The following is a 25,003-nucleotide window of genomic DNA, read 5'->3' as shown; positions in this document are numbered from 1 at the left end:
GGTGAGCGCTTCATGTGCGGTGGTACCCGGGTCTGGAGGAGAGGAGGCTCTCCTCCAAGCCCTTGGGAACCATATTTCTGTTAAAAAAAGAATTAAAATAAAAAATATTGATATACTTACCTTCCGATGGCCCCCGGTGTCCTCCCGCCTCTCAGCGGCGGCTTCTGTTCCCTGGGATGCATTGCGCGAAGGACCTGGGATGACGTCGCGGTAAGAGTATATATTCTATGATCTCTCCCATACACAGCACAGCTCATAAAGATGGATTCCTGCTCTTCAATCCTTAATTAGTACAAAGAGAGACGTATCAGTACCATGTAGGAAATTATAAAGTAGTCGTGAACAGTGTACCTGTGAATCCAGCTCTGAGTTGAGGTCTTTTTTCTACCTCTGACTGTTTCCTCACTATGTTCCTCACTCCCCCTCTATTTCTTCTCTTCATAGCATATAATAAGCTATGTAACCTACTGTAAAAAAAAAATACACCATTGAACACACTGGCGCTCACAAGCTGTTGGTGACTAAAGCTGCTAGTAGTTAGATAGGTGTAACAACCCTGCCGGCATCACGGCATGGCCTTCCATCCCCCACTTGCTTGATACATCAACTCACCCTGTGCCATGCTGTGAGATCTGTCTGCTGCCGGCTCCATGCCGTGTGCTTCATGGCCGCTTGCTCTGTGTACACTTTCTGTCTGTGTGCATAGGGGGGCAGCGCCAGCAACTCCTGTTTCTTATTCAGTCTGTGTGCACCTCCCTAAGGTTTCTCTGGCCAATAGCCTAGAGGCCTCTGATTCTTAAGGCATCCTCACCCATTGGAGGACGCCTGAGCAAACTTACTTCCTCAGTCAGTACTTTGCTGCTGAAGTGTCTGGTTCTGTCTCTGTGTCCGCCACCCAGTGGGGCATAGTACCCTGGTCTGTGTCCACCACCCAGTGGGGCGTCATACCCTGGTCTGAATCTGTGTACCGTTACTTCTGTGTCTGAACTCTGGTCTATGTCCGTTCAAGTCTGTACTCTGGTCTATGTCGGTTCCTGTCTGAACCCTGGTTTATGTCTGTTCCTGCTTTGGTTGTTGCCATTCCCACTCTGCTGTGTGTATCTCTGCGCTATCTCTCTGCTCTGCTTGCCACTATCTGAGGTTCTGCACTTCTCTGCACTGGTCGCCACTACCTGTGGCTCTATGCCTCTTTGCTTTGCTCACCACAACATGTGGCTCTGTGCCTTCTGGCTCTTGGCTCCGCCTCCAGCATCTCCGCTCTTGGTTCCACCTCCAGCATCTCCGCTCTTGGCTCCGCCTCTAGCGTCTCCGTCCTTAGCTCCTCCCTCTCCGCTGCCTTCTCTTTCTTTTCTCTTAGCTCTGCCTTCCTCTTTTCTGCTCTTAGCTCATTCTTCTCATTCTCTGCTCTTTCCTGCGATTCTGTTCTTGGCTCCGCCTCCTGCTATTGTCTTGCTCTATCTCTGTTCTGCAACTTGCCGTACAGGTCTCTACCTGTCTCTTTATATTCACCAGTCCGAACAGGTCCCTATCTGTTTCCATATACCCTCCAGTCTGAATAGGATCTTACCTGTCTCCATACACCCGCCTGTCTGCCAGAGTGCCAGCTGTACCTGCCTGTCTGCCAGAGTGCCAGCCGCGCCCATCTGCCTGCCAGTATCTCAGTCAAGCCAGTCTGCCCGTCAGGGCCTCTGCCGTAGCCGTCCGTCAGCCAGTGTCACTGCTGTGCCTTCCTGCCTGTGTCCTGTCCCCCTGGTGGGATCAGCATCCACAGTCAGACTCCACCCTGGAGTGGTACCTGGTAGCTTCCTGCCGCACAAGTCTGACCTCACCATCAGAGGCTCCAGCGAACACCTAGGAAGCTACTTAGTTACCCCCCTTCCAGGGAAGTCTGGTCTGTGGTCCAGTGGGCCGCACCCCCGCGCCAACCAGTCTGGGCACGAGCATTACAATAGGCTCTGTGTGCCGGCCTGTCCAAATAAAGAACTATAAATCAAAGAAGAAACTACCACATTACTGCCCAATACAAACAATGACAGAGTCCTGTTCCTGTTGGAAAAGGCAAAAAGTGATGGGGATCAAAAAAGTGGATAAATCTTGTGTGTTGAATAGTGATGTACAGCTGTAGCTGTGAATGTGTGATGTACGGCTGCAATGTGTGAATGAGCAGCTGCTATATCCCCAATAAATGTATGTATAATTCCCTAAATTAGCATTTTGGTGGCTGTAATTGGCATCGCGTAGTAAAAGAAACCACAAGCCAAAGTAGATAGGTGGACAGGCCCAAGGACCTCATTGTGCTCAAAAACGTTCACTGGACCTGTTCAAGAAGTTATTATTATTATTATTATTATTATTATTTATTGTTATAGCGCCATTTATTCCATGGCGCTTTACATGTAAGGAGGGGTATACATAATAAAAACAAGTACAATAATCTTAAACAATACAAGTCATAACTGGTACAGGAGGAGAGAGGACCTCTAAATGCCTATAAACCACTACAGTTGTGTACTGTATATAGAAAGCTGCATAAATAGTACTGCTATAGAAAGTGTGATACTCCCAGTGAATAATAGATGGCAGCTTCCATCTGAGCACTGGCAGGCGGTGTATCTCGGGAGCGTCCTCCTGTTAGCGTGCCTCCCTGGGGCTTGCAAAAGGTGCATAAAGACAGCGCACTATAGGACTTTCTATAGCGGTAGGAGAAGAGGAATGAGGACCAATCGTGAGGAAACAGAGGTCAACAAAAGACCTCACCTCATAGCTGGATTCACAGCTACACTGTAGCCTCATAAGTGGAGAAAGAAGCAGAATTCTCTGATAAGATATATTACAAAATGTCTTATATTCACCTGAACTGTTAATTTATGCAAAGTTTGTTGAAAGTACAGTTCCATTTAAATCTTTGCTATAGTAAAACTTTTTACATCGTAACCTTTCGGTTATTTTTCCACGTAAAGGTCATTTTACTTTATGCAGTTTATCCACTAGAACTAGATACTTATTGTCCTTACTACCAAAATGTTCTCCTTAATGTGTTGTAAATGTCAAGCCTTGCCGACTATTACAGTTGATAATAGTTTAAAGGCCACAAAGTGATATTAAAATAATATTATGTTTCACTTGTATCGGAATGACAGAATTAGAGGCATTGTATAAGTACAAAAATGAAAGAATTGTAACATTTGTATGGACAATTCTAGGAGGGATAACCAGTGTTCCTATATCTTTACACCTGCAAACTATGCTAATTGTATCTCTAGGAACAGTTCATTCTTTTACTGTCTTTTTGTATTACTTGTTTGTGCAAGGCAATGATCTCTCCTGTAAATTTTTTGAGCTAAGGTCTCATTCAGACATCCGCTTTTCATCTACGAGTCCAACCCGTGATTTTCACAGATAGAACTTGTACCTATGATAACCAATGAGGCTATTCACATATTTGATGGGGTTTTTTTTGTTGGTCCATGCAAAATCGTGGAGACTGGAGACATATTTGTTTTTTGATCTGAAAGTTGGATCAAAATCAGCACTGCAAGTCAATGGGTCAGTGAAAAAAATCAGTCAACCCTCAGATGCTAGCTGCCTGCGTGCTACCCATTATTCTTGAACTGATAGAAGAATCTGGAGAAACGTCATGATTAAGGGTGCGCAGACACCTGAAATGCATTGATGCGGGTCATGTGAATTTGTATCGCTGACTGCGTGTCACAGGGTTACCGCAACAAAGAGGAGTCAGAGGAACACTTCACCTTTTTGAACATTGTAGATTTCTTGGGAGCTCTGGGAGCTAGGGATCTCAGCTGTGCACGGTTAGCCACTCCTATCCCTAGATAATATGGGTCCTGACTGACACACATCGTCAGAGCTAGCATATGCTGCATGGCTGGGAGGATAGTAGTTTGTGGTTATTGGAGTATCATAGGATGGAAGGAAAGGTTTGTGGATGGTTTCTGCACTTGCCAACAGTTAATGAGTCGTGTATCCCAGGATATAAATCAAAATGGTTTATTCTACGCGCTTCAAAGTACAAATTACTTCTTCATCAGGAAAGACCACAAATATATCAGATATACTTGTGGTCTTTCCTGATGAAGAAGTAATTTGTACTTTGAAATGCGTAGAATAAACCACCATTTCGTTTTATATCCTAGGATATACGTCTCATTACTCGGAGATTTAGTTTTCCTTGCAGCAGCGGAATGATTTACATCTGTTAGCCAGCTTGATTACATGTGGGGATTCCCTAGCAACCAGGCGACCCCCACATGTACTTATGTTGGCTAACAGATGTAAATCATTCAGCTGTGGCGCTGAAAACTAAATCTCCGAGTACTTACAAATACTCGGAGGTCACCTGAGCGTGCTCGGGAAATCTCGAGTACCGAGTATACTCGCTCATCACTACTCATTAACTCTCGGCAAGTGCAGAAACCATCCACAAACCTTTCCTTGCGTCCTTTGATGTCTTATTGTCAATTGCTGACCCATGGATCTTCTGCAGCTGAAATTCCATTTGACATGCTTTTTGAATATGTCTAGAAGGTGAGTGTAACCTGATTTTACCGCCTGTCATATCTCTCAGATAAGTCCCTATTTTTGCGCTGATCTCTCCTACAGCTCTGTGATTGTTATTGGAGTAGGCGTTTGGTGGCTTTATCTGTGACTGTTGCTTGGGTTTGTGAGTGTGATAATTCCTTTTCTTCTCCTACTTTGGTTTAACCCCATCCTCCACTCCCTGGTGCATACCTCTGTTATATGTGAGTGAATATTTGTATGTTTGGTATTATCCGTTTCCCCTGTTCGTGTTACCTTGTTCGTCTGGTTGGTGTAATTTGGTACACTGCTACTCCCCTCTTCTCTGGGTGGGGGAAGGGTAAAGATGGAGGGCAGATTCAGGAATTAAGGCAAGATATGTGGCCCTGGCGTCTTCACCATCAGAAGTAATCCAGGGAACAGGGCAAGCTAGGGCGCCTCCTGGCGTTAGGGACAGGGAAGGAACCCTTGGTCCCAGGTACCCAATAGGAGAGTTGTGACACTGTTTATGTCCTCCAAATTGCTTATGTGAATAAAGAATCACAGTTCGTGGAGCTGGAGTCTCTTCATTTTGCAAACTGAGAAAAACTGGGAGCAAATTCTGATGACATGCTTCTGAAATTCTGATCAAAAACACTCATATGTGAAAAAAAAGGACATCTGAAGGAAGCCTAACATGCATTCAACCATGACTGTCAACAAACCTCTAGTCAGTCCGGGTTTTGCAATAGTTTTATCTCAAGCACATCTTAGGCAATTAATGGAGACCTTGATTAACGGCATCAGCTGTGCTTATATAATTCCTGAGTTCCAAATGCATGCTGTTATGAGGGATTCTACTTAGGGAGTGGACTGATTCTGAGATTGCAGTAGTCATTAAAATGGCAATTTGTGCTGAATTTGAAGAAACCTCTTATTATATTAGTTGTGTTCAGCTATTAGAAATATTAGGCTATGTTCCCACGATGAGCTTTTGGTGAGTTTTTGATGTTGCAGTTTTTCTGCACCATTAATTCACCCATTAAGTAAAAAGTTTAAATCGTTTAAATTCTATAGTGAAGGTTGTGAAGTGTAGGAAGTGACAACCAACCTGAGTTAGCTGTTAACACTAAAGAGACACGTAAAGGAAAAATGCTGCTTACATACAATGATAAAGTACAAATTGCTAATTATAGTGAATCTGTCAGCAGGTTTTATCTATTTAATCTGGGAGCAGCAAAATGTAGAGGCAGAGACTCTGATTCCAGGTATTTGTCACTTATTAGGCTGTGTGCTGTAGTTTCAAAACAATCAGTGTTTTATCAGCAGGAGATTAAAACTAAGGGACTACATGTCTCATGCAGGTCAGTCAAGCAAATCTGTATATCCCCGCCCCCACCACTGATTGGCTGATTAATACAATATACAGTGTACACAGGAAGCTGCAAGTCAAGGGCCGTGGGAAGGGTTATACACCGACCAGAAGTCTACATTTACAGGAGAGAAAACAGGGATTCTATAGAAACTGCACCAAGTAGTCCAGTAAGTGATACATCACTGGAATAATGCTACGATCATATTCTATAGCAAACACCTGCTGACAGATTCCCTTTATTCAGAGCTTGCTATGACTTCCTGCTGTGGTAGAGGCAAAAGGAGCTGTTAACCATGCAGAAGACATATTTTAATATCCTCCATACTCATTATTCATTTTGATCTTCTCCAGGTTGCCAGATTTATATTGAGGACTCTCATTAATGAACACATGCCTGTTAAAGTAACACTTCTTATAGGAACTGAGTACACTAATACGTGAGAGCCAATGTCTGAAGATATCATGTAGTTGTGTCAGCCTCTGTCAGAGGGGGCAGAGGCACCTATTCCTAGCATCTCGGGTTTTCTCCTGCTATGTCACATCTTATTACATAAAGGGCAACACTCCTGTGTTGTCTCATTAGCGACTTTCCTATTGCTCTTTGGTTCTATTCTTTCTCCCGCTGCTGCCACTCAACTTGTACGTCTCTTGTTAACATGAGACAAGGAGAGAAGTATTTGTTTTTAGAGGTAATAGGGATTTTTGTCAGCAAAGAATCTTGCTTTAATTTCCGCCAATTCCTTTTCTTTATGTGTAAAGCTTGATATGTTTCCCATCTGTCGATTTGTATAAGGAGGGTAATAGCTTGTCAGGGAGTTTTAGATGAATTTCCACCAATCCTGTCTGCATATAGTGAATTTCCATGTCATTTGTCGTTGATCGTTTTTTCTTTTTTGCTGTTCTCTTTTTATTACTTGTATTTATGACTTTCTTTATTGTGACATAGTGTTTTATACTATTGTTCTTTTTTGTAGAGAATGTTGTTATGTCTATGGCACTGAAATGTACCGAGTAGATGTGCTCCATTGCTTGTCATAGTTGATCTGGTTTCTTTCCATGATAATTAGCAATGTTCTCTGTGCTTTTCAGAAATGATAGAGTTAAAGAATCCAAAAATACATCTTTACTCCAGCCGGATGGATAGAGCATAAAATCTTCTTTATTGAATATTGAGTAAAAACATGCTGTAACAAATCAACATCACAAAATTAGGAACAGTGGTTAACCCGCTCTTAATCACGACATAGGCGCTGTGCCTCATTTTGTATGTTACGCTGTTACAACAAGTTTTTACTGACTATTCAATAAAGAAGATTTTATGCTCTATCCATCTGGCTGGAATAAAGATATGTTTTTGGATTTTCATTGGAATGCTACACAGGAGCATGGCTGGCGCCTGGGATTAAGCATATCTACACCCAGATTGTACTGTGTACAATCCTGCTGACAGGTTCCCTTTAAAGGGAACACTGATGGTAAGGGTGCAGTACTCATTTTGTCCTGTAGGCTTCAACAGCAATTTTCAATATTTCCAATTATTTTCTTTATAGTAGGCACCTGGACAAAAAAAGCTATGTTATAAAATGACCTAGGGATTTATGTAGCGGCGTGTTGTGTACATGCTCTGTGACATGTGCAGAGTTCTCTGTACTGAGAGGGGGAAGGAAGGAGAAGCTAAAATTTGCCTATTGCCCATTGAAATCCTTCTTTGTTCTCTGTGTACACAGCACAAGCCGAAAAGTCATTTGTTCAAGAAGGAAAGTATTAACCGTTTGTGATGATTCATTGGTGAGAAAACTGCAAGAATGATAGTGACAAAAAAAAAGAGAAACCAACAGCAAGAAAATACGTTTCACATTAAATCTTATATATAATTTTATTAACAGATTATCCTGTAAAGGGAACCTGTCACCCCCAAAATCGATGGTGAGCTAAGCCCACCGGCACCAGGGGCTACAGAATGCTGTAGATAAGCCCCCAATGTATCCTGAAAGATGAGAAAAACAGGTTAGATTATACTCACTCAGGGGCGGTCCGATCCGATGGGTGTCGCGGTCTGGGGCCTCCCATCTTCTTACGGTAACATCCTCTTCTGGTCTTCATGCTCCGGCGCAGGCGTACTTTATCTGTCCTGTTGAGGGCAGAGCAAAGTACTGCAGTGCGCAGGCGCCGGGAGAGGTCAGAGAGGCCCAGCGCCTGCGCACTGCAGTACTTTGCTCTGCTCTCAACAGGACAGATAAAGTACGCCTGCGCCGGAGCGTGAGGACAAGAAGAGGACGTCATCGTAAGAAGATGGGAGGCCCCGGACTGGACCGTGACGGCCATCGGACCGGGACCGCCCCTGGGTGAGTATAATCTAACCTCTTTTTCTCATCTTTCAAGTTACATCAGGGGCTTATCTACAGCATTACAGAATGCTGTAGATAAGCCCCTGATGCTGGTGGGCTTAGCTCACCTTCGATTTTGGGGGTGACAGGTTCCCTTTAAAACACATAAATCCTAAATATTAGTATCAATTATGTTTACTATCTTATGTGTTATCTATGACTTTTTTTTACTAAACCAATGTCCTTGTATCTGTTTGTTTTTATTAGGTTTACCGAGTTTCTGGATCCCTTCCAGCGTGTTATTCAACCAGAAGAGATCTGGCTGTATAAAAATCCCTTGGTACAATCAGATAACATACCAACCAGGCTGATGTTTGTAAGTTAAACAATGATACAATCAAAGCTTTATATCATTTCATTAAATCCTTTAATTCTGTGTTGATTTTGTGTTTAGTGATAAAATCCTTGACGCCCGCTGCCACCTTTAAGAGAAGTTTACTAAAGACAGAATTATGCAGTAATGATATAAAATCTATAATAAATTCTGTAAATTCTCTAGCTCCCCCTAGTGGTGGCTATTCAGCTATAATTTTAGTATTTCAAATCCCTGATTACTGACATCCCCGGGATATTCCTTGCATGTTTTGAAAGTGAGGTCTCACACCTGGGAGTGGACCCATTCATCTTGTGAGAAAGCAAGGTTTTTTTTAAAGGGGTCTATGTAGATTATGGAAGGAGGTGAGCAAGCCTTCACATTTTTCATAAATATCTGCTATGTATGATATAAGCTTTATATTTGGAAGTCCACTTTAGCTTTTATTAAGGTCCTCAAATACATTAGCCTAATGTGGGACGAATCCACAGATAACCAAGCGGGTACTGGCCGACTGATGATCTGGAGAGATATTGGTCACGAATGTTCGATTTGTTTCAGGAAGGAGGCAGAGGCTGCGGTCCCTGATGATGCTTCATTTGAGTTATCTAGCATCACTGGGATTCTGAAATAAAGTGCCTTCAGAAAAAAAGTTGTAAAAAAAATGAAAAGCAGTTACGTAGTGTAGAGAGAGAACGATAGGGATTTTTTATTTTCATTTTATTTAGATTAAGGCATTAAATAGTGATTTAGGATGAAAATTGCTTTGTATGTCGGACCATCCCTTTAACGTTCATTATGCTCACAATTCAATATTTTATCCCTTGGATATTTCCATTTTGTACAGGCCATTTCATTTCTGACACCCCTGGCTGTCATTTTTGTGGTGAAAATCATCCAGCGGACAGACCGAACAGAGGTCAAAGAAGCCTGCTTGGGTATGGAACAGTTAAGGTTAAGTTGAAGCTTTTTCTCTCTTATTAGCTACACAACATTTGTTGGTAAATTATTTATAATAGTCCTTAGGTAAGTCCTCTACAGTGTGTTTATGTACATGAGTGTGTTTATGTGTATACATGTATGTATATGTATGTGTGCTGTAAATACACATGTATGTATGAGCTCTGCGTATACATGTGTATGTATGTGCTCTGTGTAGACATGTTTGTCTGTATTATGTGCTCTATGTATACATGTTTGTGTTTGTATTTGCTCTGTGTATGCATGTGTATATATGTATGTGCTCTATGTATACATACAGTGGGTGAAATACAGTTATGGCCAAAAGTGTTGGCACCCTTAAAATTGTTCCGCTGTGCCCATAAGGCCAGGGAATCATAGAAAAAGAATTCCAGCAATGAGCATTTTTCTTCCAAGAGATTGATATAACTTCTATGAAGCATTTCTTCCAAAAAAATTATTTAAATTGCACGTTTTGTTCTACATGTTTATTTCCTTTGTGTGTATTAGAACAACACAAAAAAAAAAGAAAAAAAGGTAAATTGGTCATAATTTCACACAAATCCCCCAAAATGGGCTGGACAAAATTATTATCACCCTAAACTTAATATTTGTTTGCACACCATTTGGAATAAATAGCTGCAATCAATCACTTCCTATAACCATCCAATACCTCTTGCATCTCTCAAATGGAATTTTGGACCATTCTTGTTTTGCAAACTGCTCCAGGTTTCTCATACTTGAAGGGCGCCTTCTCCCAACAGCAATTTGAAGATTTCTCCACAGGTGTTCAATGGGTTTTAGATCCGTACTCATTGCTGCCACTTCAGAACTCTTCAGCGCTTTGTTAACATCCATTTCTGGGTGCTTATTGAAGTATGTTTGGATCATGTTGCACACGGTGTACAAGGAACATCAAGATCTCTGGAGATGGACTTGTAACCTTGAGATTGTTGATATTTTTCAACAATTTTGGTTTTCAAATTGTCAGACAGTACTCTTCTCTTTCTGTTCTTCATGCTTAGTGTGGCACACAGAGACACACAATGCAAAGATTGAGTCAACTTCTCCCCTTTTTATCTGTTTTCAGATGTGATTTTCAAATTGCCCACAGTTGTTACTTGCCACAGGTGAGTTTGAAAGAGCATCAAATGCTTTTAACAAAGTTCAATATATTTCTAAAGGTGCTATTAACATGAAATTCTCAGAAGATGTCAGTAACAACCCATCCAATCCACACATGCGAAGAAATCAAACCATAGATGTCCGCAAATTAAGTTATGCATAATTATGAGAAACGGCACAAAAAAGTATTGAACAAGCTTACTGAAATTTTTTTAATACTTTTTTACAAAAGCCTTTGTTGGTGATAATAGCTCCAAGATATCTCCTGTATGAAGAAACTAGTCGCATGCATTGCTCAAGTGTGATTTTGGCCCATTCTGCCACACAAACACTCTTCTATGTACTCTGAGCTTTAGTTCTTTATTGTGAATTCTGTTCTTGGGCTCCCTCCGGTGGTTATAAGTGGTAGCGCTGCTGTCTGTCCTTCACAGCAGTTATCAGGTGTGTCCACTCTGGACTGGGCTATTTAGTCTGGCCTCACCCTTTAGTCAGTGACAGTTGTTCATTGTATTCTGGAGGATTCACATCCCTTCATGGTTTCTCCTGCTTCCTGGTCTTTTCACCAAGATAAGTTCTGCTTGTTTTGCAGCCCACATGTTGTGGGCCTCATTGTTCCGTGCATTTCATGTTTTTTCTTGTCCAGCTTAATCTGTGTAAGGATTTATGCAGTCAAGCTGGAATCTCTGGAGAGGCAGATATACCCTCCATATCTTTAGTTAGATGTGGAGTTTTTTGTATTTTCTGTGATGGATATTTCCTAGTATTTTAATACTGACTGCATAGTTCTCTGTCCTATCTTTCCTATTTAGCTAGATTGGCCTCCTTTGCTAAATCCTGTTTTCAGCCTGTGTATGTTTTTTCCTCTCCTCTCACAGTCAATATTTGTGGGGGGCTGCCTATCCTTTGGGAATTTTCTCTGAGGCGAGATAGTTTTCCCTTTTCTATCTATAGGGTTAATTAGTCCTCCGGCTGTGTCGAGGTGTCTAGGATCAGTAGGTACATCCCACGGCTACTTCTAGTTGCGTTGTTAAGTTCAGGGTCCGTGGTCAGTACAGATACCACCTTCTCCAGAGTACATCCAATGCTACTCCTAGGCCACCAGATCATAACAGTTCCTCCCATAAATTTTCTGCTGGATTTAGGTCAGGTGTCTGGCGGAGCCATTCTAGCGGCTTGTTTTCTTTCTCTGAAACAAATTGAGAGTTCCCTTGGCTGTGTTTGGGATTATTGTGCTGTTAAAATGTCCACCCTCATTTCATCTTCATCCTCCTGGTAGATGGCAGTAGATTTTTATGAAGCAGTGCTCTGTACATTTGTCCATTCATCCTTCCTTCAATTAAACAAAGTTTGCCAGTGTCACATGTTGAGAAACAGCCCCACACCATGATGTTCCCACCTCCAATCTTCACTGTTACTATGGTGTTTTTGGGGTGGTATGCAGTGTCTTTTGGCTTCCAAACATGGTGTGTATAATGGCATTCAAATATTTCAATTTTGGTCTCATCTGACAAGACTATATTCTCCCAGTATTTCACAGGCTTGTCTAAATGTTGTTGAACAAACATTAAACACGCTTGAACATGCTTTTTGTTCAGCAATGGAGTCTTGCATGGTGAGCGTACATACAGACCATGAAGGTTGAGTGCATTACTCATAGTGTTTTTTTTAGAACCATTATACCTGCTGATTTCAGGTCTTTCTGTAGCTCTGCACAGGTGGTATTGGTTCTTGGACAACTCTTCTGATAATTCTTTTCACACCTCTGTCTAAAATCTTGCAGGGAGCACCTCGTCACGGCCAGTTTATGTTGAAATTATGTTCTTTCCACTTCCAGATTATGGCCTTAATAGCACTCACTGGAACCTTCAGTAGAAATTCTTCTATAACCTGTTGTGAATTTGCTTTTTGCTCCCTCTAGTGGTTACTAGTTTTTTGACTCTGGTTTTTCTGTCATTCCTTTTATCCGCACCTGGGTCGTTAGTTAGGGGTGTTGCTATATAAGCTCCCTGGACCTTCAGTTCAATGCCTGGCAACGTAGTTATCAGAGCTAGTCTGCTGTGCTCTTGTCTACTGATCCTGGTTCCAGTTATATCAGCTAAGTCTGCCTTTTGCTTTTTGCTATTTGTTTTGGTTTTGTATTTTTGTCCAGCTTGTTCCAAATCTATATCCTGACCTTTGCTGGAAGCTCTAGGGGGCTGGTGTTCTCCCCCCGGACCGTTAGACGGTTCGGGGGTTCTTGAATTTCCAGTGTGGATTTTGATAGGGTTTTTGTTGACCATATAAGTTACCTTTCTTTATTCTGCTATCAGTAAGCGGGCCTCTCTGTGCTAAACCTGGTTCATTTCTGTGTTTGTCATTTCCTCTTACCTCACCGTCATTATTTGTGGGGGGCTTCTATCCAGCTTTGGGGTCCCCTTCTCTGGAGGCAAGAAAGGTCTTTGTTTTCCTCTACTAGGGGTAGCTAGATTCTCCGGCTGGCGCGTGTCATCTAGAATCAACGTAGGAATGATCCCCGGCTACTTCTAGTGTTGGCGTTAGGAGTAGATATATGGTCAACCCAGTTACCACTGCCCTATGAGCTGGATTTTTGTATTCTGCAGACTTCCACGTTCCTCTGAGACCCTCGCCATTGGGGTCATAACAGTTTGCCAGGCCAGTATTAAATGTTTAATGCATTGCAGAAGAGGGATTATAAGAAAGAAGATTCTGAGTTTTTTTTTTTTCTTTCTCCTTCCCCTTTACCTCAGAGTGGCTATGCTTGCTGCAGACATGAATGTCCAGACCTTGATTACAAGTGTGGACCAGCTGGCTACTCGTGTGCAGGGCATACAAGACTATGTTATCAGAAATCCTAGGTCAGAACCTAAAATACCAATTCCTGAACTGTTTTCCGGAGACAGGTTTAAGTTTAGGAATTTCGTGAATAATTGTAAATTGTTTTTGTCCCTGAGACCCTGTTCATCTGGAGATTCTGCTCAGCAAGTAAAAATTGTTATTTCGTTCTTACGGGGCGACCCTCAGGATTGGGCTTTTTCGCTGGCGCCAGGAGATCCGGCATTAGCTGATCTTGATGCGTTTTTTCTGGCGCTCGGTTTACTTTATGAGGAACCCAATCTTGAGATTCAGGCTGAAAAGGCCTTGCTGGCTATGTCTCAGGGGCAGGACGAGGCTGAAGTGTATTGCCAAAAATTTCGGAAATGGTCCGTGCTGACACATTGGAACGAGTGTGCACTGGCCGCTAATTTTAGAAATGGCCTTTCTGAAGCCATTAAGAATGTTATGGTGGGTTTTCCCATTCCCACAGGTCTGAATGATACTATGGCACTGGCTATTCAAATTGACCGGCGGTTGCGGGAGCGCAAAACCGCAAATTCCCTCATGGTGTTGTCTGAACAGACACCTGATTTAATGCAATGTGATAGAATCCTGACTAGAAATGAGCGGAAAATTCATAGACGCCGGAATGGCTTGTGCTACTACTGTGGTGATTCTACACATGTTATCTCAGCATGCTCTAAACGTATAGCTAAGGTTGTTAGTCCTGTCACCGTTGGTAATTTGCAACCTAAATTTATTCTGTCTGTAACTTTGATTTGCTCACTGTCATCTTATCCTGTCATGGCGTTTGTAGATTCAGGTGCTGCCCTGAGTCTCATGGATCTCTCATTTGCTAAGCGCTGTGGATTTACTCTTGAACCATTAGAAAATCCTATTCCTCTTAGGGGTATTGATGCTACACCATTGGCAGCAAATAAACCGCAGTATTGGACTCAGGTTACCATGTGCATGACTCCTGAACACCGCGAGGTGATACGTTTCCTGGTTTTACATAAAATGCATGATTTGGTTGTTTTAGGGCTGCCATGGTTACAGACCCATAATCCAGTCCTGGACTGGAAGGCTATGTCAGTCTCAAGTTGGGGCTGTCGTGGTATTCATGAGGATTCCCTAGCTGTGTCTATTGCTTCTTCTACGCCTTCGGAAGTTCCGGAGTATTTGTCTGATTATCAGGATGTCTTCAGTGAGTCTGAGTCCAGTGCACTGCCTCCTCATAGGGACTGTGACTGTGCTATAGATTTGATCCCAGGCAGTAAATTTCCTAAAGGAAGACTGTTTAATCTGTCGGTACCTGAACATACCGCTATGCGTTCATATATCAAGGAGTCTCTGGAAAAAGGACATATTCGTCCGTCTTCTTCCCCTCTTGGTGCGGGATTCTTTTTTGTGGCAAAAAAGGACGGATCTTTGAGACCTTGTATTGATTATCGGCTTTTGAATAAGATCACTGTCAAATTTCAGTATCCTTTACCGCTGTTGTCTGACTTGTTTGCCCGGATTAAGGGTGCCAAGTGGTTCACCAAGATAGACCTTCGTGGTGCGTACAACCTTGTGCGCATTAAGCAAGGTGATGAATGGAAAACCGCATTCAATACGCCCGAAGGTCATTTTGAGTACTTGGTGATGCCTTTTGGGCTCTCCAATGCGCCTTCAGTTTTTCAGTCCTTTATGCATGACATTTTCCGGAAGTATCTGGATAAATTTTTGATTGTTTATCTGGATGATATTTTGGTTTTTTCTGATAATTGGGATTCGCATGTGGAGCAGGTCAGGTTGGTCTTTAAAATTTTGCGTGAAAATTCTTTGTTTGTCAAGGGCTCAAAGTGTCTCTTTGGTGTACAGAAGGTTCCCTTTTTGGGGTTCATTTTTTCCCCTTCTGCGGTGGAGATGGACCCAGTCAAGGTCCGAGCTATTCTTGATTGGACTCAGCCCTCGTCAGTTAAGAGTCTTCAGAAGTTCTTGGGCTTCGCTAACTTCTACCGTCGTTTTATCGCTAATTTTTCTAGCATTGTGAAACCTTTGACGGATATGACCAAGAAGGGCTCCGATGTAGCTAACTGGGCTCCTGCTGCCGTGGAGGCTTTCCAGGAGTTGAAACGCCGGTTTACTTCGGCGCCTGTTTTGTGCCAGCCTGACGTCTCACTTCCCTTTCAGGTTGAGGTGGATGCTTCGGAGATTGGGGCAGGGGCCGTTTTGTCGCAGAGAGGCCCTGGTTGCTCTGTTATGAAACCTTGTGCCTTTTTCTCTAGGAAGTTTTCGCCTGCCGAGCGAAATTATGATGTGGGCAATCGGGAGTTGTTGGCCATGAAATGGGCATTTGAGGAGTGGCGTCATTGGCTCGAGGGTGCTAAGCATCGTGTGGTGGTCTTGACTGATCACAAAAATCTGATGTATCTCGAGTCTGCTAAACGCCTTAATCCGAGACAGGCCCGCTGGTCATTGTTTTTCTCCCGCTTTGATTTTGTTGTCTCGTATTTACCAGGTTCAAAGAATGTGAAGGCCGATGCTCTTTCTAGGAGCTTTGTGCCTGATGCTCCTGGAGTCGCTGATCCTGTTGGTATTCTTAAAGATGGAGTTATCTTGTCAGCTATTTCTCCGGATCTGCGACGTGTGTTGCAGAGATTTCAGGCTGATAGGCCTGAGTCTTGTCCACCTGACAGACTGTTTGTCCCGGATAAGTGGACCAGCAGAGTCATTTCCGAGGTTCATTCCTCGGTGTTGGCAGGTCACCCGGGAATTTTTGGCACCAGAGATCTGGTGGCCAGGTCCTTTTGGTGGCCTTCCTTGTCAAGGGATGTGCGGTCATTTGTGCAGTCCTGTGGGACTTGTGCTCGAGCTAAGCCTTGCTGTTCTCGTGCCAGCGGTTTGCTCTTGCCCTTGCCTGTCCCGAAGAGACCTTGGACACATATCTCCATGGATTTCATTTCTGATCTTCCGCTATCTCAGGGCATGTCCGTTATCTGGGTGATATGTGATCGCTTCTCCAAGATGGTCCATTTGGTTCCTTTGCCTAAGCTGCCTTCCTCTTCCGATCTGGTTCCTGTGTTTTTCCAGAACGTGGTTCGTTTGCACGGCATCCCTGAGAATATTGTGTCAGACAGAGGATCCCAGTTCGTTTCCAGGTTCTGGCGATCCTTTTGTAGTAGGATGGGCATTGATTTGTCGTTTTCGTCTGCTTTCCATCCTCAGACTAATGGACAGACGGAGCGAACCAATCAGACTTTGGAGGCTTATTTGAGGTGTTTTGTCTCTGCTGATCAGGACGATTGGGTGACATTCTTGCCGTTGGCTGAGTTTGCCCTTAATAATCGGGCTAGTTCCGCCACCTTGGTTTCGCCTTTTTTCTGCAACTCTGGTTTCCATCCTCGCTTTTCTTCGGGTCATGTGGAGCCTTCTGACTGTCCTGGGGTGGATTCTGTGGTGGATAGGTTGCAGCAGATCTGGAATCATGTGGTGGACAACTTGAAGTTGTCACAGGAGAAGGCTCAGCGCTTTGCCAACCGCCGCCGCGGTGTGGGTCCCCGACTACGCGTTGGGGATTTGGTGTGGCTTTCTTCCCGCTTTGTTCCTATGAAGGTCTCCTCTCCCAAATTTAAACCTCGTTTTATTGGGCCTTACAAGATATTGGAAATCCTTAATCCTGTATCTTTTCGTCTGGATCTTCCTGTGTCGTTTGCTATTCACAATGTATTTCATAGGTCCTTGTTGCGGCGGTACATTGTGCCTGTAGTTCCCTCTGCTGAGCCTCCTGCTCCGGTGTTGGTTGAGGGCGAGTTGGAGTACGTGGTGGAGAAGATCTTGGATTCTCGCCTCTCCAGGCGGAGGCTTCAGTACCTGGTCAAGTGGAAGGGCTATGGTCAGGAGGATAATTCCTGGGTGGTCGCCTCTGATGTTCATGCGGCCGATTTAGTTCGTGCCTTTCATGCCGCTCATCCTGATCGCCCTGGTGGTCGTGGTGAGGGTTCGGTGACCCCTCACTAAGGGGGGGGTACTGTTGTGAATTTGCTTTTTGCTCCCTCTAGTGGTTACTAGTTTTTTGACTCTGGTTTTTCTGTCATTCCTTTTATCCGCACCTGGGTCGTTAGTTAGGGGTGTTGCTATATAAGCTCCCTGGACCTTCAGTTCAATGCCTGGCAACGTAGTTATCAGAGCTAGTCTGCTGTGCTCTTGTCTACTGATCCTGGTTCCAGTTATATCAGCTAAGTCTGCCTTTTGCTTTTTGCTATTTGTTTTGGTTTTGTATTTTTGTCCAGCTTGTTCCTAATCTATATCCTGACCTTTGCTGGAAGCTCTAGGGGGCTGGTGTTCTCCCCCCGGACCGTTAGACGGTTCGGGGGTTCTTGAATTTCCAGTGTGGATTTTGATAGGGTTTTTGTTGACCATATAAGTTACCTTTCTTTATTCTGCTATCAGTAAGCGGGCCTCTCTGTGCTAAACCTGGTTCATTTCTGTGTTTGTCATTTCCTCTTACCTCACCGTCATTATTTGTGGGGGGCTTCTATCCAGCTTTGGGGTCCCCTTCTCTGGAGGCAAGAAAGGTCTTTGTTTTCCTCTACTAGGGGTAGCTAGATTCTCCGGCTGGCGCGTGTCATCTAGAATCAACGTAGGAATGATCCCCGGCTACTTCTAGTGTTGGCGTTAGGAGTAGATATATGGTCAACCCAGTTACCACTGCCCTATGAGCTGGATTTTTGTATTCTGCAGACTTCCACGTTCCTCTGAGACCCTCGCCATTGGGGTCATAACAATAACCAATGCCATCAGTATGTTTTGCAGCAATAAGGTTGCAAAGGTCTTGAGACAGTCCACTGTTTTTACCCATCATGAGATGTTTCTTGTGTGGCATCTTGGTAATGAGACACCTGTTTATAGGCCGTCAGTTGAACCAGCTAATATTTTTTCACTGAATGGTAGAATTGCTTTCTAATTACTGATAGATTTCAGCTGGTGTCATGACTTTCCATGGCTTTTTGCACCTCTCTTTGTTCATGTTTTCAATACGTTTTCCCTGTCATTTCTCATTAATACACATAACTTAATTTATTGACATCTATGGTTTGATTCCTTTGCTTGTGTGGCTTGGATAGGTTGTTATCGAAATCTGCTGATAATTTCTTGTCAATAGCACCTTTAGAAATATATCTACTTAGAAAACAGGTGACGTGTTCAATACTTATTTCGCCCGCGGTATGTTTGTATGTGTGTATGTTTGTGCTGTGTATACATGTGTTTTCGTATGTGCTCTCTGTATACATGTGTATGTATGTGTATCTATGTGTATGGGTTCCTTGTATACAGTACATATGTATGTATGTATTTACTCTATGTATACACATGTGTATGTACTTTGTCTATATATGTGTATATGTGCTCTGTGTATGTGCGGCGCCCCAGGGTCCTGGTCATCGCAGTGGTATTGCTTTCCTCTCGGGGAGAGTGATGCTACGTTTGGAGGCAAAGAAGGATAACTGCATCCAGGTATCACAAACATGCAACACATTTCACACTCCAGGCCACCAGGGGGAGCTCCTGACCCTATTTATTAGGTCACTCCCCATATATATATAACTGGTAGTCTGTAGGGAAAGTGAGTTTAGTTTAGTTCCTGGCAGAGCTCCAGATAGGAGTTCTGTTAGTTGGTCCCAGACCAGAGTCTGAGGAGGATGGAAGGTTAAAGGAGCTGTGCATGCCCTCAGAAAGAGTCCCAGAAAGAGACATTGAAAGGCAGAACTGTATTGCAGCGAGCGTGAAGAAAGTCGAAGCAAAGGAGAAGATACCAGAAGGGGACCAGCTCCGCTCAAGCTGTCTCCTTCTGAGACGCAACATCCCGGTAGCCGGAACACCGAGGGAGTAAGGACCTCTACGCCTTATTTCAGAGACCGGCAGGACAGCTAATTGCAGGTTACCTGTCCACACTTACACCCAGGAGGCACGGTGACTTCTACAGAGCCGGGTTATCTAAGAGACCCTATAAACAGGCTCAAGTCACCAGTCATACGGGTTTTGTCCTATCCTATATGGGGGAGAGAGAGTGAAACATCGCAACTGTGAGACCCTTATGTGAAGCCATAGGCAGTAAGGGACTACACCACCGCAGCGCATAGGAAGGCTACTGATTTCCACCTGGATAAGGGAACTCTGGACTTGCCGCCAAACCGGCCTGACTCTGCCTGCCCTGTGATCTGGTGCCCTGGACTGTGGATGCCGAAGTCTTCAGTAAAGGTAAAGAGACTGCAACCTTGTGTCCTCGTTCTTCACTGCGCCATTCATCATTTACCATCTACACACCGGGAAGCCCTGGGGATACACTTCACCTGTGGGAAGGTATACCATCTAGCTGCCAAACATCACCCCAGAGGACCCCTTAAAGCAGCGTCGGTCATCCTGACCAAATACCACAGGTTGCGTCACGAACATTCCCCTTAAAGACCTTTCCCTTTTACACTGACGTCCCAGGGCCACGGACCAGGTCAGCCACCGTGACATCCCCCTGTGAACACCGGACCCTGTACCGAGTACCCCACTGCCCTTGGGGGGCGATCCATATGTATACGTATGTGCTCTATGTTTGCATATGTGTGTATGTGCTCTGTGTATACATATATAGGTATGTACAGTAATTGGATGTAAATACATAAGTGTGTGTGTGTAATAAAGGAGTATGTGTTAGTGTGTACAACATGCAGTGATTGTGTCATTTACAGTATGTGTGTGTGTGTTATCTACATTTATAAATGCCAGCAACGCAGATGAGCGTCAGCAATCATCCAACGGTTATTTGGATTGTTTATGCCGGAATAAAAATCATTGTTCTCGGCAGCACATTACCCAGTGTAAACAGAATGTGTGCTGCAGACAACATGATATGAATGTGAAAAGAATGATCGATTAGTGATCTTTCTCTCCCCATCATCCTTTGTCGGTATGTTTAAAGAATCAAACAACTTCAGTATTGTCAATTGTTATCATTTAACAGTGTGAAATCAGCTCATGTAAATGCAACCAAAATGTTTCTGCGTGATGGTGCAATACGTCAGCATTTGGGGCTTCACTCCACTTTGTCTAAACCCGGCCCTAGTACTAAGTTATCTCTGGCAGTTCCATAGTTAGTAAATAGAGCAATGGGCTCATGCGCAAAGGCCCCATTAATGCCTGTTGATACGGTTTAGGGCTTTAGCTAGTTAATAAGTGTCATTTTCTGTAGAATTAGACCTCTGTAACTGCTCTTCTGTTATTTCTCATTCAGCTGTCTCCCTGGCATTGGCACTAAATGGAGTTTGCACTAATACTATCAAACTGATAGTGGGAAGGTAGGTGCAATGAATAATGTTTGCAGTAGAAATGTCTCCGTAATTCAGTGCCATTCGTCATACAGTCTAATACAAATAATGTTTGCCAGGGAACGTCTGCTCCTGTCATGTCCGCTCTGTCTGCATGTCTGATTGTCGGCTCCTGATCATTAAAAAATCATTTTCTAGCAGTGAGAGGAGTATTATCGCCACTGTGTAATAAATGTGAATATGAAATGCGTCCTACATCTCTCTATAGCATCGTCATTATTCTTCATGAATCTTAGTTAGTAGAAGTAACAACTTGAAGAAACCTCATCTAGAGCAGTTTGGGAAGTTTTTCTTAAAGGGGTTGCACAAAACATGGCTGCTTTGTTTCACCTCTGAATCGTGTGCAGCGCCTGATACTGAACCTCAGATCCCCAGAATTGATCTGCTGTATGAAACACAACCCGCAGACATGTGTCACACTGAGGGAAAGCAGCCATGTGCAATCCATTTAAAACTAAAATGTGGACCTCTAGTACTGGATGCCTTACTTACACCTATTTCCCATGTGACTGGCCCTATTAATGGCTTTGTCGCACATCATTTTTGGGTGTATACACCTACTGGAGGTGGTTACCCTGGATACCCAGTCTGAGCGTCTGGGTGTCTGTCTGCAGTAGGCATATATGACCAAAAGTGATGCACAACAGAGTACACAGTGGCTCCGTCTGAACCATCTGCGCATATGCCCAATCCTGTTTTGCGAAGGATTTGGATATAAGCTCTGCCACGACCATTGAACTTGGGAAAGAATGCAATGCGAAAGCGGCCTAAGTGTAGTGACAACCGGTTTGGAAAAAAAACGGATTTTGCGTCACTCTGTCACTAGATTTCTATGTCATGTGTGTCTATATGTGTATATGGGGCCACCTAGTGATCACGATATTAATTGCAGCCTGCTAAGGTTTGGATTTTCTTTAGCTTTAGGGAATGAATCTCCTTAAATTACTCAAACTCGTTCTGCCATGATTGTCACTTATTATGCTGGGAAGGGGTTAAAAATTATTAAATGATTATACTTGCCTGTTCTAGATACTCCCATCATATGTTCTCTTGAGGTCTTTGGTCTTTTTGACTTTGGTCTCCCACTCTTCTCGTCTTTAATCTGATGTCTAGGCTTTACGATGTGGTTAAGTAGGGCGCGATGCACATCAGTAATGTATGTTGCATCCCAGTTGTGAGGCCTAAATAGCGGCAGAAGATCTGGCACAGAAGACTAAAGATGAGAAGACCAACGGTCCAAAGCAAGCAGAGTACTAGGTGGGATGCTACCGTGGCAAGACGGCTGAGGGGCCAGCCTAGAACAGATGACTATAAATGTTTATTAACTTCTAACCCCTTCCTGGCCGTATAAAGAATCAAGGAAAAATTGCCATTTAAATGGATTTATGCAACTTTGATTTGTTATGAACTGATTTGCTCATCTCTAGTCTGGTTTGGTGAGAATTTGGAGTCCTTAACCTAATTCAGGAAAATATAGAGGTGGACACATTCGTATTAAAAAAAAAAAATAATAATAATATTAATAAAAAAAGACAGTATGCTGCATTGCCGTTCATGTCCATCATTTATAACCATCACATTCTGTGGTGACAACTGGTAAAATATGGGCAGAAATCACACATGCAAATGTCTTAAGCATTATTTACCATGGGAAACTGCTACAGCCGGCCACACACAGTAGATGACTGTCAGCCGAATGATGGTGCGGCCAACTGTTCAACTGGCAACGATCTCGGTCGGCTCTACCATGCACAGAAGCACTTGATCAGCCAAGCGCTCTTGTGTTCTCTATGTCTGACGATAGCTTATCTATGGGAGACAATATGATCGGCAGTCCGAAATCAGGCATGCCAATCGACATCTCCCCCCGACAATCAGTTGTCCTGGACCCCCTTCACATTAAACTGTTGATATCAACAGGGGTTGGGGGGACCTAATTCCTAACAGTAAATGAAGGCTATGTTGCTTGGCACTGCCCTTTCCTCATACCTTGTCCCACAGTGAAGAAATGGTAATGTGCAACGAACTTCATGGATCCGAAATTTGTGTTTTCGGAAAGATTGATTTCATATCAACTGTTCCTTGTGTTTTTCTTTAAAATTTTCAGGCCCCGTCCTGATTTCTTTTATCGGTGCTTTCCTGATGGGGTATCCAATGAAGAGATGCACTGCACTGGAGATGCCAGCCTTGTGTCAGAGGGGAGAAAGAGCTTCCCGAGCATCCACTCTTCCTGTGAGTATTCCTCTTCATCTTCACCTGACGTTCATTCCATCAGGACACCTAACCTCATTTATTTATTTATCATGCTTTGCTTATATAGCACCATCATATGCCGTAACACTTTTCAGAGATTATCAGCTCTGTCCCCATTGGGGCTCATAATCCACTATCAGTAAGTCTTTGAAGTGCAGGAGGAAACCAGAGATCCCCGGAGGAAACCTGTGCAAACACGGGGAGAACATGCAAACTCCTTGCAGATGTTGTCCTTGGTGGGATTTGAACCCAGGACCCCAGATATGCAAAACAACAGTGCTAACCACTGAGCCACTGTGCAGCCCACCTAAAGACCATTGAGCCCTGGATTTATATGTGGCTATTTCTGCCCAATGTCCTTCAGCACTTGTTTATGGTCCTTTTACTCAGGCTGAAACAAACTGTCGGGGAATCAAACAGTCATAACAGTTATCACATTTACACAGGAATATGTGCTGCCAACAATGATGTTGGGCCACCATAGAGGATCAAATAAACCGACAAAAAAAAAATGTCTTGCTTGTTCATCTGCTGATCAGTGGATTGTTTACAAAGGGCTCAAAAATCAGGAGCTAGCGGTGACATCACCGAGGCTGCGTTCCCAGCCGGGCTGAACTGCGGTGACCTCAGTGAGATCTCCGCCCATCTCTACTAACTAAAAATGCAATATAAAGCTATCAAATAGTTGTATGTTAACTATGATGATCTCAATAAAACTTCAGCTTTCTACACAAAAAACAAAGCTTCATAGAGCGCAATCAATTTAAAATGCTTGGGTTTTTAAAAAAATGATGACACAAGCAAAATTAATATTTTTATAAACTTATGTCTCTTGCAAGAAGAAGGGGAGGAAAAAACTAAAGTGCAAAAGGAAAATTGGCCTTGGCAGCAAGGAGTTAAAAGAATAATTAAAGTGGTGCTCAGACCTGCACCATGCACACCACCTCATTCTAAGGGTACGTTCACACAGGACTTTTTTGCTGCTTTTTTTTGCTGCTTTTTTTAATGCTAATTTTCAGCTGCTTTTTACAGTACCAGTAAAGCCTATGAGATTTTAGAAATGTCATGTACACACGTTGGTTTTTTGTTTGATCAGTATTTTCTGCTTTGCTGCTTTTTTTGGACATAGGGCATGTCACTTCTTTCAGCGTTTTTGCTGCGTTTTTGCAGCCTTTTTTCACCCATTGACTTGAATGGGTGATGAAAAAAACGCTGCAAAAACGCTGAAAAAACGCATGTAGCATTATTTGCTGCGTTTTTTGTGCAGAAAATCATGGCCAGCAGGAAGTGATCTCACAGCCAAGAGCTTAGGGGTGTGGTTAGTGAGGTGTGAAGAGCCATTGTGAGCCATTGTGAGGTGTGAAGAGCCATTGTGAGGTGTCCTGATTGTGATCTATTGTGAGGGAGTTCCTGGTAGTAAGGTGTGAAGAGCCATTGTGAGGTGTGAAGAGCCATTGTGAGGTGTCCTAGCAGCTGAAAATTGGCATAAAAAAAGCAGCAAAAATCTGCAGCAAAAATCTGCAGCAAAAAAGTCCTGTGTGAACGTACCCAAAAAACGCACCAAAAACGCACCAAAATAACGCACCTAAATTAGCATAAAAAAAAGCAGCAAAAAAAAGCAGCAAAAAAGTCCTGTGTGAACGTACCCTAATAGGGATAACTGAGCCCCATTGGAATTGTAAATTCCCTATTCCCTATTCCCTATACCTATAAGGCTGACAGTTTTTTGAGAAAGAAGAATTTTAAGAATAGTCCAAGGCTAAATGGTGATAATTAGCAAAAACATTGCCCCTTCAGTAATAGAAGTATATTACAAAATTTAAAAATGTTCACAAAACTAGAGCTCCACTTACAAATGCTTACGTTTTTCTATGGAGCATAAGGTACTTTGGGCCTC

At 43.2% G+C, this 25,003-nt stretch overlaps 1 protein-coding gene across 1 annotated transcript in view; it reads left to right on the top strand.

Annotated features, from left to right (window-relative positions):
• The window catches only part of PLPP4 (phospholipid phosphatase 4), a 182,808-nt gene that overhangs the window by 122,993 nt on the left and 34,812 nt on the right, over positions 1-25,003 (top strand). The window contains exons 2-5 of the mRNA XM_077258745.1: positions 8,485-8,593; positions 9,438-9,528; positions 20,760-20,823; positions 22,961-23,085. Coding sequence (XP_077114860.1) covers positions 8,485-8,593; positions 9,438-9,528; positions 20,760-20,823; positions 22,961-23,085 — 389 coding nt within the window. The remainder of the gene's footprint in view (positions 1-8,484; positions 8,594-9,437; positions 9,529-20,759; positions 20,824-22,960; positions 23,086-25,003) is intronic.

Source organism: Ranitomeya variabilis, chromosome 4 (genome assembly GCF_051348905.1).
Source record: "Ranitomeya variabilis isolate aRanVar5 chromosome 4, aRanVar5.hap1, whole genome shotgun sequence".
NCBI lineage: Eukaryota > Metazoa > Chordata > Amphibia > Anura > Dendrobatidae > Ranitomeya > Ranitomeya variabilis.
The sequence above is the reverse complement of the archived record's forward strand: the minus strand, read 5'-3'. Positions and strand labels throughout refer to the sequence as shown.